This window comes from Podarcis gaigeae, assembly GCF_964106915.1.
Source record: "Podarcis gaigeae genome assembly, chromosome: 5".
NCBI classification, from domain to species: Eukaryota; Metazoa; Chordata; class Lepidosauria; order Squamata; family Lacertidae; genus Podarcis; species Podarcis gaigeae.
Window position 1 is genome coordinate 57736094 of NC_139681.1, and position 16221 is coordinate 57752314.

At 42.9% G+C, this 16221-nt stretch overlaps 1 protein-coding gene across 1 annotated transcript; it reads left to right on the forward strand.

Moving 5' to 3' along the window:
• The first annotated feature begins 3478 nt into the window (after positions 1–3478).
• On the forward strand, positions 3479–15467 carry KAZALD1 (Kazal type serine peptidase inhibitor domain 1). Its single transcript, XM_083738049.1, has 5 exons — positions 3479–3675; positions 6851–7442; positions 9796–9956; positions 13637–13784; positions 15069–15467. The coding sequence occupies exons 2-5, from the start codon at positions 6905–6907 to the stop codon at positions 15164–15166; spliced, it is 945 nt and encodes a 314-aa protein (XP_083594175.1). The 5' UTR covers positions 3479–3675; positions 6851–6904; the 3' UTR covers positions 15167–15467.
• The last annotated feature ends 754 nt before the right edge of the window (positions 15468–16221 follow it).

The following is a 16221-nucleotide window of genomic DNA, read 5'->3' on the forward strand; positions in this document are numbered from 1 at the left end:
GTTACTTCCTGAACCTTTTAAGCATAGTCCTGCTACTTAGGTTTAATTGCAGGTCACAGCAGTGGCTTGTACCAGTTTGCAAGAAGAGGAGGAGAAGAAATGCCTCCTCAACTGTTTCTCAGTCTATCTACTTCACAGCACCCTCTGGCTCATCAAACTGTTTCTTGCATCTGGATTCTCCATAACACCCTGCAAAACTACTCTCCTTTTCTACTGGATTCCTCTCCTATCCCATCATGACTTTCCTCAGGATTCAGGTCTTTTCCTGGCTGGGTTTCTGGGTGCTGTGATTATTGACATTGTGATAAAAGTTTCCTGTCTCTGTTTCAGGGTATCATTTTGAATGTATATTAGGAAAAAACCTTCACTTTGTTTCCCAATTCTCACAATAGGTTGTCTGTAGTGGGGATCCTTTGGGGCTGGAGGTTTCTTTTAAGCTAAGGTAACTGGAAGGAGCCAGTTTGGGTGGGTGGATTTCAAGCTCAAAGCTGCTGAAAACATTTCAGGGGTTGTGCGTGTGTGTTTTGTCAATAGCCACTCTGCCTCTCCTGGTTACCTCCCCCCCCCCTCCAATCATCAGGAGTTGTTGCTGGAGAACCAAGGGATGTGTAGAATGAAAGAAACTAATGGAAGTGGTAACACTGATCATAGATTTGTAGAGTTGGAAGGGACCACAAGGGTCATCTAGTCCAACCCCCCGCAGTGCAGGAATCTTTTGCCCAACATGGGGCTCAAACCCACAACAATGAGATTAAGAGTTTCATGCTCTACCGACTGAGCTACCTCGTGTACTTTAAAATAAATACAGTGAAGTAGAACACAAAAGTCTGTCGCAATGGATCAGTTCCCATTTGTTATTTGCACAACTCGACTTCTCAGAAGCTTGCAAAGAAACTAAATGTGTATTTCTGATTTTTAAAAGGTAATCTAGATCTACTATTACTGAAAGCATTATGCAAAGCCTTGCAAATGCTACTGAGGCCACAGGATGGCATTGTTTTGTTCTACTGTTTGAATCTTTATTGTAGCCAACTACTAATTAGATAATCATCACCAATTTCAATGTGAACTGATGATACTATTTTGAATACAGGACCACTCCCTACCTTGGAGGGCTCCAGTTGCCCCCTCTTTAATTGTATTATGACACTCTGCAAATATTTCTTTGCCCTGCCAAGATTCTGTTTTGATTTAGCCTTCTCTCTCTTCCCTTTGTGATTATGTTTGGATAGTCAGCTCTGGTATGGGTTTGTTGTTGTTGTTTTTAAGCTCCCGGCTTTATTTTATTGTTTGATTGTGTTTGTTTTAGTTTGTGATTGCGAGCTACTTTGGGGACTCTGTGAGAGGCTGAAAGGAAGAATGGAAATATTGCAATAGATAAATAAATGAATACTACTCTGAAAGAATATCAATGTAGTGCACCCAGGCACCATTTTCAACCTCTACTCAGTCTTTCCTAGCTCAGTTTTCAAGAGGTGTTCTTTATAAATACATGAGAGGTTAAAAACATAGGAAGATGAGATCAGGGGGCCATCAAGCCCAGAGGCCCCTTTCCTGCAGTGGCCAATCAGATGCCTACAAAAGCCCCTAAGCAGGATGGGAGTGCAACAGCACTCTTTTGTTCATGGTATTCAGGGGCAAGTTATGGTGCCCCTGTTTCTGGAGGTAGCATACATCCATCATGACCAGCAGCCATTGATATCTTCCCCGAAATTGTCTAATCCCCTTTTAACCATTGAGGTTCCTCAATGAAAAGATTGGCAATGGCACAGAAGCTGCCTGAAGTTAGCTTGTCCACTATTGCTGATTGTCCTCTCCATTCCACAGGAGTAGAGGGGTGCTGGGCCCAATCCAGGGATCCAGGATCTGCACTTCCAGATCACGCTGGGCAACAGCTAGACTCACAGCCACAGTTGGAATCCTATATGTGAATTGTGGTGGAGCCTTAGGATGGATCCCATAATCCTCATCAATGAACTTTTCACTCAGTGCTAAAAGTCTTGGTCCCTCCGTATACATTTAGTTGAGGGTTGCTCCCTTAGTTACACCTATAGTTCTGCAATACATGCAAGTGCAAAAGATCACTCTGGGGTTGTTTTGGTGGGAAGCAGCATACATATCAAATCAGGTATCTTCTCTTTGAAAAGAAAAGGGACACACTCCTGTTGCTGTTCATATGAACATAATTGGGTCAGAAAAAGAGTATTCATTGAACCTTTTTACCACATAGGCATCTTAGCCAGGACAGCTTTGATATCCTAGAGAAGACAAAGGCAAATGTGTTGATCGGTGACATAAGGGCCCATCCATAACAGTAACAGTATGCAGTTGTCAGAGAGAAGGCTGAGGTAGGCCTCTTATTTTTGACATGCCTTAAAAAAAACACCAGGGTGGGGCCTTAATTAACTGTGCAATCTAGCGCACAATATGATTCTGCTGCCCTTGTATTCCAGTTGGGAAACCTCATCGGTGAGACAGTCAAGAGAAGGATCACATGACTTTCCTAAGGAAATTCTGTTGTGATGCCTGGCTTGTTTATCTAGGTTTACATTCTTTCTCAGGGTATGAAAGAGCCCACATCTGAGTGGCAGACAAGGAAAAAGAGGGATTGCTTATTTTGGCACATACCAGATCAAACTTTTCATCTTTTGCTAGCAAATCATACACAGAGATCTTTCTTTCTTTCTTTCTTTCTTTCTTTCTTTCTTTCTTTCTTTCTTTCTTTCTTTCTTTCTTTCTCTCTCTCTCTCTCTCTCTCTCTTTCTTTCTTTCTTTCTTTGTCTGTTAATTCACATCTATATAAATTAGCATATGCCATTTTAATGCAAATACATGCCCTCTTTAAATGCTCTATTTGGGAAGGCAGTGTGAATGTGGCTACATCTCAGGTGAACTTTGGCAGGCTGTGGATTCTGTCTTGAACCAACCTGCACTGTTGCTTTGGCAGAAAAAGTTCGGTATTTGGCGCCAGGCATGTCCTAAAGCTGCTGCCTCTTCCCATCTCACCACTCTGATGATCCTCACTGAGAATGCCCTCTGAAACATACCGTCCATGTGGCAACTAAATATCACTTTCCCCAAATACCTCTCACAGCTTTTCTTTACAGCAAGCAGAAGGGGCCACACCAGGAGTTTCTGGGGGCTCTTCTGCTGTGGAATGTTTTGCTTCGGAAAAATCAGGCACATCTGCCACCCAAGAACTCTGAGCTCCCCCCTTGGACATGTTGAGTTCCAGTTTATACTTCTAATAAAAAAAAGGATTTTTCTGCCTAGAGCCTGCTTCCTAAGTAGTCAGTGAAAAAAGTGTCTAGTTACAATTGTGGTTTCTCCGTAGAGCAGAGCCAGGAGTAGCGAAGGAGGTTTCTGTTGGGCTTCACTCGTGGCCATTCAGCATGAAAACAAGTCTAGTGGCTAATCAGGCAGGCTTTGGTGGAAGTAGTACTGTTTGTGTGTGTTGAGGGGCGGGAGAGAGGAGAGGGCTGGGATCAGGGGATCACGTTTCATTGTGACATCACTGGTCCTCATTCCAAGCAGAGATGCAGACAAACTAATCCACTGGAAAAGGCAAAAATCACCCAGCTTAACCCGGTTGGAGAGGATATTCAGGACGGCGTTGGAAGCAACTGATCACCAGGATTTTGAACCAGCCACAGGCTTTGCCTAGTCTGAGCGGAGGTAGGTGCATCCACCACTGTATGGGGAGCAGAGCTGCATGATTTTTAAAAATATATATATGAAATATTTTAGGGCTACATTGTCTACTGTATATAGTATGCAAGGAAATGGAGAGTTCTCAAAAGAAGGAATATTCATTACGATGATTCTCTGGATTAAGGCAATTCAAGTCAGGTCTAGCATTTAAAATAAAGGCGGTTAAATATTTGCATGGTGAGACACTTTCAAATACTGGAGCTTCCTAAACCTTCCTTTCAAGGTTAAAGCATGGTCCTCCAGACCAGCTGCTCAGATTAACTTTCTGACAGTAAGAGCTGTTTGACAGGGGAACAAATTCCCATTAGAGGTGGTAGATTCTCCTTCCTTGGAGGTTTACAAGCAGAGCTTGGATGGCCATCTATCATGTATGATCTAGCTGAGATTTCTGCATGGGGGCAGCGGACTGGAGTAGATGAGCCTCAGGGTCCCTTCCAACTCTACAATTCTATGATTCTATGAGCTCCTTGACCATTCCTGAAATCTCAAGGTATCCATTGATTTCTGAAACTCTTGGAGTCAATTCTGGAAAAACGAGCATTTCAGACTTGGCTCCAGGTTTTCAGCCACAGGAGATACATATCCTTGGAACCATTTAAGCATTGGTTGGATAAACATCTGTCATGGATGGGATGGGTCCAAGGAATCCTGTCTACAGGCAAAGCATGAAACAATTGGCCTCTAAAATCACTGCTCACTGTGTCTCTATGGGCCCTGACGCTTCCATTATTTCCCCTGGTCCCCTGCGCGAAGTTCCTCTAAAGATGTATCTAAAGTCTAGCAAAGTTTTCAATTAGCAGGGAGAGAATAACATTGTTGAACAGTAATATTCCTGAGGGTGTTTGGAGAGAGTTACAGCACTTCATTCATTCTGATGTATTATATTTAGCATCATACTGTTATTTACATCACAGTCCTAGACATGTTTACTCAGAAACAAGTCCCACTGTGTTCAGTGGAGCATACTCTCAGGTAAATGTGCATATGGTTGCAGCCTTAACTTCACAGCAATTGAGCCGTCATAGGGCCCATCCAAACAACTTTTTAATTGCATGTTCATGATGATTTGTGATAATGATGGTATCGGGGGTGGTCATACAAAATCTTGCTTTCAATACTGTTTGCACCAGCAAATGTTTTGGGGTGTTCATACGGCCACATTTCCATTCAGTGCATATCCTGCAACTTCCTGCTGAAATTCCAAAACTTTTTATACCACAGATGTTCAGGGTGTTGTCCTGCATATGTCCCACTGTAGTTCCTCCAGACAGCAATAATTTGGTAACACTGGGGAAGCACTGAAGAACAATTAATGATCTATAATAAATCCACCACTATTGTGTCAAGAATATGTTGCAAAATTCCTCTGCAATAAAATATGTTGTAAAAATCATCCACCATAAAACACATTGCAAAATTCATCCACAACCAAACACTAGAGACCTTCCCTGAGTCTTTCTCTCCCCCCCCCCCCCCGTATTATTATCATCAGAGTCTCAAGACCTAGTATGTTGGCAGAAGTGTAATTTCTAGCTCACCAATAAAAGTTGCTATCATCATGGTAGCTAACTAAAGGTCTGGTATGAAATGTGCATGTTTGTGGTTAGGAGGGAGTGGGGAGTAAAGGAGAACAATTCTGGGAAGGCTTGGCTGTCACAAGATAGCCTTTAATGCCCGGGGCTATATAGAGTGTGTTTTCTATAAAACAATAGAACTCCTTCTGTTATGGATTAGTTTCATCTGAAATGCCATGCAATTTTTTCTTTTTAGCGCTTGTCTGTAAGTGAGAATATTGCTAGCAGTGCTCATTAGTGCACTTCCATAATAACAGAGTGGGGTTTCTATCTCCAAAGTTAGGGGGGGGGAATGCAGGTTGTCGTGTTAGTCATTAGGACCTGGATGGACAGAGAAATCTAGAGGAGATGGTACAAAAAAGGATCTGAAATACTAGGTTCTGTCTTCAGACCTGAGGTGTGTGTATTCTAGTGATACAGAGCAGCCCAGAGGAGTTGGGTTATTTTATTTATTGCTGAGGATATATTTGTTTGTCTATTAGACCAAAATAGGTAGGTGGATGTAGGATCCTAGCTTTTGGAGGCAAGAGGCATGAAATAGACAATACCATGGAGGAGTGGGAAAGGGGGTGGTAAAGGTGATAAGAACCAAGGATAATGTACTGGGGGGGGGGGGACCTACTTGACACTTAATTGGCTGCAACTGCAAGTGAGTGACAGAAATAGCAATTGCATCCCCTCTTCCTTACCCAAGGGCCATTTCTTTCAGAACAACTGTTAACTACCAGATACAATGCAACAGATGTCCCTGTCTCAATGGCAGCCGCATGGCTGAAGTCAAACAACCCCCAATATTTTGAATGACCTGGCCTAGAAAAATGATCATGGACAAGAATAACTTCGTACTGAGTGAATATTTTCACAGCATGACTGCTCCCTCATTGACCTCGCAGGCTTTGTTCTAAAAGGAAGCTTGTACAATATACATGAAAGGCAAGCTTGGGAATTAACATTCATAGCCTTATGGCAGAGAAAGCACAGCGGCTTAAATAGACTAAGGCTTGAGTTCCTGGCTTGGGACAACAATAGCCCATAACCACCTGTTAGCTATTATATTTTTCAATGCTAAAATAATTGTAAATAAACTGTGATCTGAAATGATCGAAATGCGCTTTTACTATTGTTCTGGATATAATACCTCAGGTTTAAATTTCCTGTCTGCCTGATGAAACATCTTGCAGTTATATATATTGTATGGGCGACTCTCAACTTTCATGGAAGTTACATTCCGGCGATAGTGTGCAAAGCTAAAATAACATATAGTCAAAATACATTGGGTTCAATGGTGGGTGGGATTGCCTTTTTCCCCAGTTGATGTCCCTTGTTCCTCATATAGTTCCACAGGAACACAAGAAACTTGGTATAAGTCAGCCCAGTTGTCCATCTAGTTCAGTATTGTCTACACTGATTGGCAGGAGGTCTCCAGGGTTCCAAGAAGGGGACATTCTCAGCCCTCCTGAAAGGTACGGCCACTGAGCCACAACCCTTCTCCACACCTCAGGGATTCATTAAGTGGTTGTCTCTGAATATATCCCCCTCTTCTAACTTCTGTTTCTTTTTTGCAGGCACTGATGGCCTTGTAGAGAAGATTGCAGTGACCGGTGCTGAGGACCCAAAGGATGCTTTTCGGCAAGGGTGATGAATGGATGCCAAGTTCCCAAAAGCTTGTGAGAATGTCTCGGCCTGCTAACTTAGTCACCTTTCTCTTTCTGTTTTTGTGCTGGGATGTACTCAGTCGAGCCCTTCCTGTCGGCCCAGATTACTTGCAGCGTGGCTGGCAGAGGCTTTTGGAGGAGGGGGAAAGCTGTGTGCAATGTAGATTGGAAGAATGTCCCACGCCACGTGGCTGCCTTGCTGGGGTGGTGCTGGATGCTTGTGACTGCTGTTGGGAGTGTGCCAATCTGGAGGGCCAAATCTGTGACTTGGACAATACCAACCACTTCTATGGCAAGTGTGGGGATCACTTAGAGTGCCGCCTTGATTCCGGGGACCTACGGCGCGGTGAGGTGCCTGAGCCTCAGTGTGCTTGCCAATCTAGCCAGGCTCTCTGTGGCTCCGATGGCAAGACCTATGCCCAAATATGCAAATTTCAAGAGGTGCATAACTCCCATCCAGAGGCTAATCTCACTGTGGCCCATGAAGGACCCTGTGAATCAGGTAAGGCTTTTGCAGGTTTTCTCTAAATTTCCAAGTGAAGCTGCAAGCGATGATTTGGAAATAAAATGAGAAGGCATTTCTTCACATTTACATTCCAAGAAAAAGGGGCATTTGCGAAATGAAACAGACGGACAGCTTTAAGCTGGACAAAAGAGAAATGGGAAATGCTTTGACAGCTGCCTTAAACCAGTTCAAGCTTTTGTTTTTCCCCCAAGCCCAGTACAATGACTGGTTGCGAGATGAGTGCCTCAACCCCAGAGTCGGCCATGACTGGACCTAATGGTCAGGGGTCCCTTTACCTTTACAATGACTGGTAGAAGTGTTCCAGGGTCTCATGCAAAGATCTCCCCCATCACTTGCCATGTGAGCTTTTTAAACTGGAAATGCCAGGTATTAAACCTCAACCTAGGACTTTCTGTATGCAAAGCACAACCTCACCTTAAGAGTGATGCATAGACCTCTTCACAGTGCACTGTAATTATTTTTTATGGAAAGCTGTGAAGACCAAGATCATGGGGTTCCACCCCCCAAAAAAGCAATAAGTAATTGAAAATAAGGACTGTATGGTTGTTAGGGGACATCTCCAGTGAACCTAAACATCTGGCCAGAAGCCTCTTGTCTTCTTTTTCAGCCTGTGTCATTTTCCCATGTGTTCAATCACATGTCCATTCCAGCCTATTTCATATCATCTGGATATTTTTTGTTGCCATTGAAAAATCCAGGATTTATTTTTTTGTATTGACCAATGTTTTTAAATATTTAAAGGGACCCCTGACCATTAGGTCCAGTCACGGACAACTCTGGGATTGCGGCGCTCATCTCGCTTTACTGGCCGAGAGAGCCAGCGTTTGTCTGCAGACAGCTTCCGGGTAATGTGGCCAGCATGACTAAGCCGCTTCTGGCAAACCAGAGCAGCACACAGAAATGCCATTTACCTTCCCGCTGGAGCGGTACCTATTTATCTATTTGCACTTGATGTGCTTTCGAACTGCTAGGTTGGCAGGAGCAGGGACCGAGCAACAGGATCTCACCCCGTCACGGGGATTCAAACAACCGACCTTCTTATTGGCAAGCCCTAGGCTCTGTGGTTTAACCCACAGTGCCACCCGCATCCCTCTTTTAAATATTTACTATCCCACAAAAGACACCTTTCTAAACCGATTTTCCCTCGAAGCACATTTTTCTAAACATATTTTATTCTAAAATATACATATTGATCTGCATTTTTGTACATTTTTTTTAAACCTGGGGACTACATCACAAAATTTGGAGAAAAAATAGATTGCTATTTAGTGTGCATGTTGCATAGTCTGGCCCAGAAAAGAAAGGGCTGTGCCAACATGTGCGTATCTTAAAATAGATGGAGCAATTCTGCTGGATTCCTTTGGAGGGGAACGATAGAAGAAATCCAAGGTGTTGGGGCAGGATGGTGTCACTGGGATTGCTAACATTTGGCCTCACATCACTACACTATTTGGAAAATCCAACTGAAACTTAAGAAGGTGCCTGAAATTAGCCAGAGACTCTTTGGTGAACTGATCAAGGATTACGGTACCCATTCTGCAGCTCTCCAAGTTCTCAAGTAGAGAGCTATCTATCTATCTATCTATCTATCCCAACACTTGGCACCCAATCCTTTGTTAGCTGGAGATGCTGGAGATTGACCTTGGGGTCTTCTGCATGCAGAGTACATGCTCTACCACAGAGCTATGGACCCCTCCCTGTGCAGCCAACCTCACAACAGGAGGAAGAGAGGGACCAGGATGCTTTAAATGTAGCCAAAGCATCTGACAGTAAAGCAGGCTGATTAGCAGCTGCCACAAGGATGTCACGTTTCTGCTGCAACATGAGACTCAAGCGACATTCCCTGAGAAGCACTTCATTTAAACGAGCATGACAAAGCTCTGGACCACCGTTTAGGGGCCAAGGGCTGTGGTTCACAGATGTGCCATGATGCAAACACATGCTTGACTAACAACTGCTGGTGGGCATGGCGAAGAGGACTATTCAGCTCAGTCATAAAAAGCCTGGCTTTTTTCTGTTTATAAGAAATAAGGCAGCGTAGTGCAACAGTTGTACAGAACAATGTGCTTAATTATTATTGTGGCGGTTGCTGCTGCGGCACCTAAAATTGCTAGTTGCTGAACAAAAATATTAAAATTACACAGGCACTGCTTGCAAGCTGACAATCAAAAGGTAAATATCGCATCATGTACTAGAAAGATTACTTGGAAAACACACCTAAATCAGATCTCAGCTAGAACAAGCTGAGAGAACTAATCTATAAAATCCAGTCTTCATATACAAGCAACCCAGAGATTATTTCTCTCAGATAGTTTTGGGTCTTTTCCAGAGCCCCACATCATATCGCCTCCCTATGACATCTGGAACATCACTGGGCAAGATGTGATCTTTGGCTGTGAGGTCTTTGCATACCCCATGGCATCTATTGAATGGAGAAAGGAAGGATCGGACATGCTGCTTCCTGGAGATGACCCCCACATCTCGGTTCAGGTGAGCTACGAGTTCCAGCAAGAGCTCAGGGGGAGAATGGCTTGTGTTTATGGGGCAGGTCTGAAAAAGGATTTTTCAGCAGAAGATACTCAGAGTACTCAGTTATTTGGCAGGCCTAATTTACCTTCTTTTAGCAACTACATATCATGTTTAGCATCTTCTATCACTTACCGTATTTTTTTGCTCTATAAGACTCACTTTTTCCCTCCTAAAAAGTAAGGGGAAATGTGTGTGCATCTTATGGAGCGAATGCAGGCTGTGCAGCTATCACAGAAGACAGAACAGCAAGAGGGATTGCTGCTTTCACTGCGCAGTGATCCCTCTTGCTGTTCTGGCATCTGAGATTCAGAATTTTTTCCCCCTTGTTTTCCTCCTCCAAAAACTAGGTGCATCTTGTGGTCTGGTGCGTCTTATAGAATGAAAAATATGGTAGGCTGACCTTAGGTCTTCTGCCCGCCTACCACAGATATGCCACAGATGAAGTTTCATTTTCTTCAGAATACAGTGGTACCTCGGGTTAAGAACTTAATTCATTCTGGAGGTCCGTTCTTAACCTGAAACTGTTCTTAACCTGAGGTACCACTTTATCTAATGGGGCCTCCAGCTGCTGCTGCGCTGCCACCGCACAATTTCTGTTCACATCCTGAAGCAAAGTTCTTAACCCAAGGTACTATTTCTGGGTTAGAGGAGTCTGTAACCTGAAGCACCTGTAACCCGAGGTACCACTGTATGTTTTTTTTTGCTGCTGAAAAAACAGTTGCATCCCTGCACATACATTTCCTTTGTTACAGTGAAGTTCAATTATCTTCTACTTTTTACTGTTCCCCTTTGAGGAAGAATAATACACGTATCCACAATGGCAGATGTGGAATATTGTACTCACTGTGCATAACCCTAAAAGGCTCACCAAGTTATCTTCAGAAGGGTTAACAGGCTTGGAGCTCCATCCCAAAATAGAACTTGAGAGGCTGTAGGGCAGCCGCTTGTATACCCTTCTATTTAAAGGGCGTGTAAGGAAGTCCTGGGAAACTTTTATAGAAACTACAAATCTTTATTATTATTGTATGGAATGTTTGGGTGAGGCGAAAACTACATCACTGCTGGATTGAGAAGCTTGGGGAAGCTCCATGTTTCAGGCAGGGGGAAAGTAGTGTTATGCTTCTGGTGGCATCTTCCAGCTAGAATGAATTTCAAGTCACTTTCTGAAATATACTCAGAGTCGAGAGTGGATTTCATGCTCTTTATTCAGCTCATAGTGGTGAGGAGGAATGAATGTCCCCTCAAAGTATCTGCTTTATATACATTATTTACACAATGGGCTGCACGTGATTGGCTAATTCTGGAATTCTCCTGTAGGCCAATCAGGTTGTGGATTCACTTCCATCTGGAGTCGGATTGGGTGGCTCCTGCAGACCAATCATATTGCTGCATTGTTCTAGGACCAATCAGACTGCTGCATTCTGAATCCTATTGTTCTAGGACCAATAGGCTGCTGCAATTTGGATCCTATTGTTCTAGGACCAATCAGACTGCTGCCTTTTGGATCCTATTCAACTCAGTACATAACACTTTCCTTGACTGCATTTTCTTGCTGGACCACACATCGGGGATGAAACCCAACAAATGAAAACTGGAACCAGAAACAGCTTTCCCACAGGGAAAAGCTGAAACAATGGAATAATCTCCAGTGAGAAACTCCATTTTCTGCGAGTTAATTAAAAACAGTTTAAATGAAACATTATGGAATATATTGCGCAGAAAAATCTTCCGTGTGAGGGCAGGTATTAAACCAGATGATGCTACCAAGGTCCTAATGCACCCCTAAATCTCCATGCACCCCTACAACTTTAGGATTCTATCTTTAAAATGGAATGGAAATCCTAGGCAGGTGGGAAGTGGTCTTCATCAAACACAGTAGTATTTACATTCTGGCAATCCTGCAAAGGATTGTGCTGTAAATCAGTCAGTCCCACTGGAGGATCCTCAGTTTAAGGTTAGGTTTCCCAGTTTAATCAGGTAATCTACTGCTTTGTGACTGCATATTTTAATCTATTGCACAGACTTGTATAGCTTTAGTTACAGATAGGTAGCCTTGTTGGTCTGCCATAGTCAAAACAAAAAAAATTCCTTCCAGTAGCACCTTAAAGACCAACTAAGTTAGTTCTTGGTATGAGCTTTCGTGTGCATGCACACTTCTTCAGATACACCCATCTATCTGAAGAAGTGTGCATGCACACGTAAGCTCATACCAAGAACTAACTTAGTTGGTCTTTAAGGTGCTACTGGAAGGATTTTGTTTTGTTTTGTATAGCTTTGTAAGAATGCAGAGAAACCTAGTTTTCATTTTAAAAATTTCTAGACCTCATCTTAAAACTATATGTATGTAGACATATAGTTAAGTATGTAGGCATAATCTTCTAAGAGCCGAGAAATCAAAGTGGATGTGGGTGTGGCATTCAGCAATTGAGAGTGAAGTTTTTGAGTCCCATATAAAGCTTTTTGATTCAATCCATGGCAAGCAGTCCCTCTCCTACTGACTCCACAAACCCAGTCCCTGCCAAGACATTACAAATTCTGGAATTTGTTTCAGTGTTGCGCTGCTATTAGATAAGCAAATGACTATTTCAAAGTGATCTTTTAAATTCTGTGCTTCATGCATTTCTGCCCATTGGTGAGGTAACATCACTTTTTGGATGTGATTCTGTGCTCTCTGAGTTGACAAAAGAAAGAGAAAGACAGAGCCTGTACATTCACTTTCTGAGGAAAGCTGCTTGTATCCTGTTTACAAAGGAGACTGAGAAACAAGAAGACAGTTTGTGGTCACTTTCCAGTCCGTTCTGATTTATGCTCTAAAAGAAAAGAGAGAGTGTGCCACAGTACAGTTTGCTACATCTGCAAGGAATTTAGATTGTTTTCCAGTTCAGAGTGGGGGTGAGGGGAGACTTGGTATTTCACAGCAGGCTGAGATGTCCTAGAAAATACACAAGTACAAAATATGTATGCGTCAAGTGTGAAATGGGTCTGCATATGTACATCTTTTAAAAACCCAGAAGTGGGCCACCTTTCTTGTTTATGTGTACCCAAACACTCAGGATGGTGGAATATCCCATTTAAAGTGAGAACAAGGAATATGGTGGAATCCTACAGTTTCCAAATATGTGCAGAGATGACAGAAAGAGACTAATTGTTTGCTCTAACTGCTGGGATTAGGAAAAGAGAAAAAGGGTCTAAATTATAGGAAGACAAATAATGAAGAAGAAATATGCATGCCTCAGAGGTCGTGGAAACCTTTTAAAGTGAAACATTCAGTCTTATTGGCCCTGCTTTAGAACAGGAAAATGAGTCAACAGTTTTTGCATTCCAGGTGTGTGGCTTTCTAAATAACAAAAGGTGTCCTATGTGACACCTTTTATAATTTATAAATGACAAGATATGCTTGTGCAAGAAAATATGTTTCAGAGAACATGATAGTGCTTCACTTGAAAGGAGGGCAAATGGAGCGATGCTAAAACTGAGATTTGAGTGTGCAACCAATATCTTAGATATGCCTGAATTGATTGATCTGTGATACAGGGACTGTCTCAATAACTCCCCATTGGAGATTTCGGCAGCAATCCACTTGCTGTAAAGTTTTTAACAATGGAATTGTGTCTCTCCTGTTGGTATATAATTAACTCTAGTTTAGGGGAGGCCCTCAGAAATATGAGGTGACCAGCTGGCTGCAGATTCAAGCTGTGCGAGTAACTGATGAGGGGACTTACCGCTGCTTTGCGAGGAACAACGTTGGGCAGGTGGCAGCTCCAGCCAGCCTCATGGTTCTCACTCCTGGTAAGTAGTTCCTATTCTTCCTCTCCTCCTCCTGACAGATTCATTGTGTTGACATTTCAGGCCCAGCACACCAAACACCCTTTGCCATATGTGAGAGCAGATCTTCAATGTCTCTTTAGTCTTCCCCTCTTCTGAGCTATCTGATATTATTCAGGCAACCGCTGATCTGATATTCTTCAGGCAGCCGCTGCTATCAGTGCTCCTTAACTACCAAGTAGTGTTTCATATATCCTGTGTAACCAACTGCGTTACAATTGAAGTTTTTTTTTTAAAGAATCAAATGGTTTATCCATAACTACTGATTATACCAACCTAGTCCTTGGTAAAATGTTGGTAAAAGTGTTTTCTAAATAAAAGGAATTCAGATATATGGAATGCCATTTCCTCACACTCTGGGCAGAAATACATGTTACCAAAACATGGTTGCCAACAAAACTGGCAGCCCTGTGTCCATTTCCCCTGGATTACATCCTCATTACAATCAACATTTTCCCACCCCTTTTAGTGGCAGCAAGTCCTGTGGGTAAAGGGATTTTCAAAAAGCTAATGTAATGCTGTCAAGATATGATGGTAGTTGAACTACATGCTACAAAGGAACAGGTGGCTCCCAGTTTCAGTGATAATCATGTGTTTCCCATAATGTTTAGTTCTTCTCTATGGTCACAATTCAACACAGAGTTAAGCAGTTCCATGGCAGATGTCTTCTGGGCCCAAATTCTACTTTTTGTTCACTGTATCAGGATATCCCTCTTTAGCATTCAATTTAAAATATCTGCAAAAACAATTAACACCAAATATTAGCTTAAGCATGCTATTGTTTGTGACATGCGTGCTTGGTTGATTTATTGGTTTGGTGAAAAGAAATGCAGACAAAGACATGGAGATAAAATGTTTGACAAGTTGTTTGTCAGACGAGGCAGCTGCTTCAAGCAATGGATGCTGAGATGTGGACAGAGACGGTAGCCAATTCTTGCTGAACCCCTGTCCCAGCTATTCTCCTGTGTTAGAGAATAGAGAAGGGTGTGTCATGGGACCTGCACTGAGTTCCCTAAGGATGAGTAAGATTCAGCTGTCAATCTGGTAAGTTTCTGCCCATGGAATGGGGTAGTGGTGACATCTTGTCCTTCACCTCAGGCAGCAGAACTGAGACTTGGGCCAGCCCTGATCTTGGCTGCTTGTAAAATGGACAACATCCAACTATCCCCACAGTGGTGAAGGATAGATAGCAAAGAATACAAACACTGTACAAGGACTAATAATTTGCTTTGTGCCCTGTACTTGCAGATCAGCTGAACATGACTGAATTGGCCCTGCCCAAGATGCCCAGACTAGGGCCAGACGATGACATGGAGAGTGACGATGACTCATATGACTATTACTGATGGCACATGCATGAGGGAGCTGTCAAAGTGAAGAGCAATGTACATCTATTCCATTTTGAACATTTGCCTCCTCATCTACTGCAGACCTCTGAGATAGCCAGTACTGAACCTTTGTGCTGAAAATCTTCTATGGACAGTTTGGGTATCAGTTAATTTTGGGTTGGGAAGATTTATGTATTTAATCATTTGGCCCCTTCTTTTGTTAGGTAAAGGGGACAACAAGCAAGTGAAAAGAGGGGTTTTGGTTTTTTTTAGCTGATCCTAGAGCAAATGGGCATTAAATGGTACCTTGATCACCTTTGGAGAATATAGTTTCTTTGACCTCACATGTCTCAACACTCATGTAAACTTCCCCTTGAGGAAACGAGAGGCTTTATCCTCAATGCAGATAGCAGATACAAGATCCTTAGTTGAGAATATAATATGAGTGGGGGGGGAGCACAAACCCCCCCAACCCCTCCACACCATGGTCCCAATCCAGATTGCCCCCCATACTTCAATTTATTTTTTAAAAAAACCAGTTATGCAAATGCTAATTGCATGAATGATATTTTGACTAGTTTGATCAGAGACCAGGGCTTCATCTAGACAATTTGATGGCACAGCACAGACTCTGGAGAAAAGACGAAGCTATGAGACCCCTTCTTGTGATGAGAACCCATCCTATTTCTTCTGTTCCAGATGCTCTCCACACGCTTCTTCTCTACCCTGCCCACCATTCCTTTGTTCCTTACCTTAAAGACTCCAAGTTGCCTTCTTAGCCTTGATCTGTACTTCTGTTTGGTCTGCTTCCTCACTTTGGATCAGCTCTTGCCCTCCAGATCAACTGCAGTGTCATTGTATGAGACTCTATTCGCCATATGAGCTGAATGCCTTGACGATTTTAAAGTGAAACCACCACTCACATTTAGCATTAGATATGAAGCCTCTTATGCAAATACACTGGCATGATCAACTCTTCCATACTGAGGACAGTGCGGATAGGTTACAATGGTATATAGTAGGGATGCATATCCCTGCAACCCACTGAATCCTCAGGGCTCTGCCCAGGTCCC

Coding starts and splice junctions, on each gene's coding strand:
- KAZALD1 (XM_083738049.1), top strand. CDS start 6,905: ATGCTTTTCGGCAAGGGTGATGAATGGATGCCAAGTTCCCAAAAGCTT. Junction 9,957..13,636: donor ACCCCCACATCTCGGTTCAG/GTGAGCTACGAG, acceptor AATTAACTCTAG/TTTAGGGGAGGCCCTCAGAA. Junction 13,785..15,068: donor CCTCATGGTTCTCACTCCTG/GTAAGTAGTTCC, acceptor CTGTACTTGCAG/ATCAGCTGAACATGACTGAA.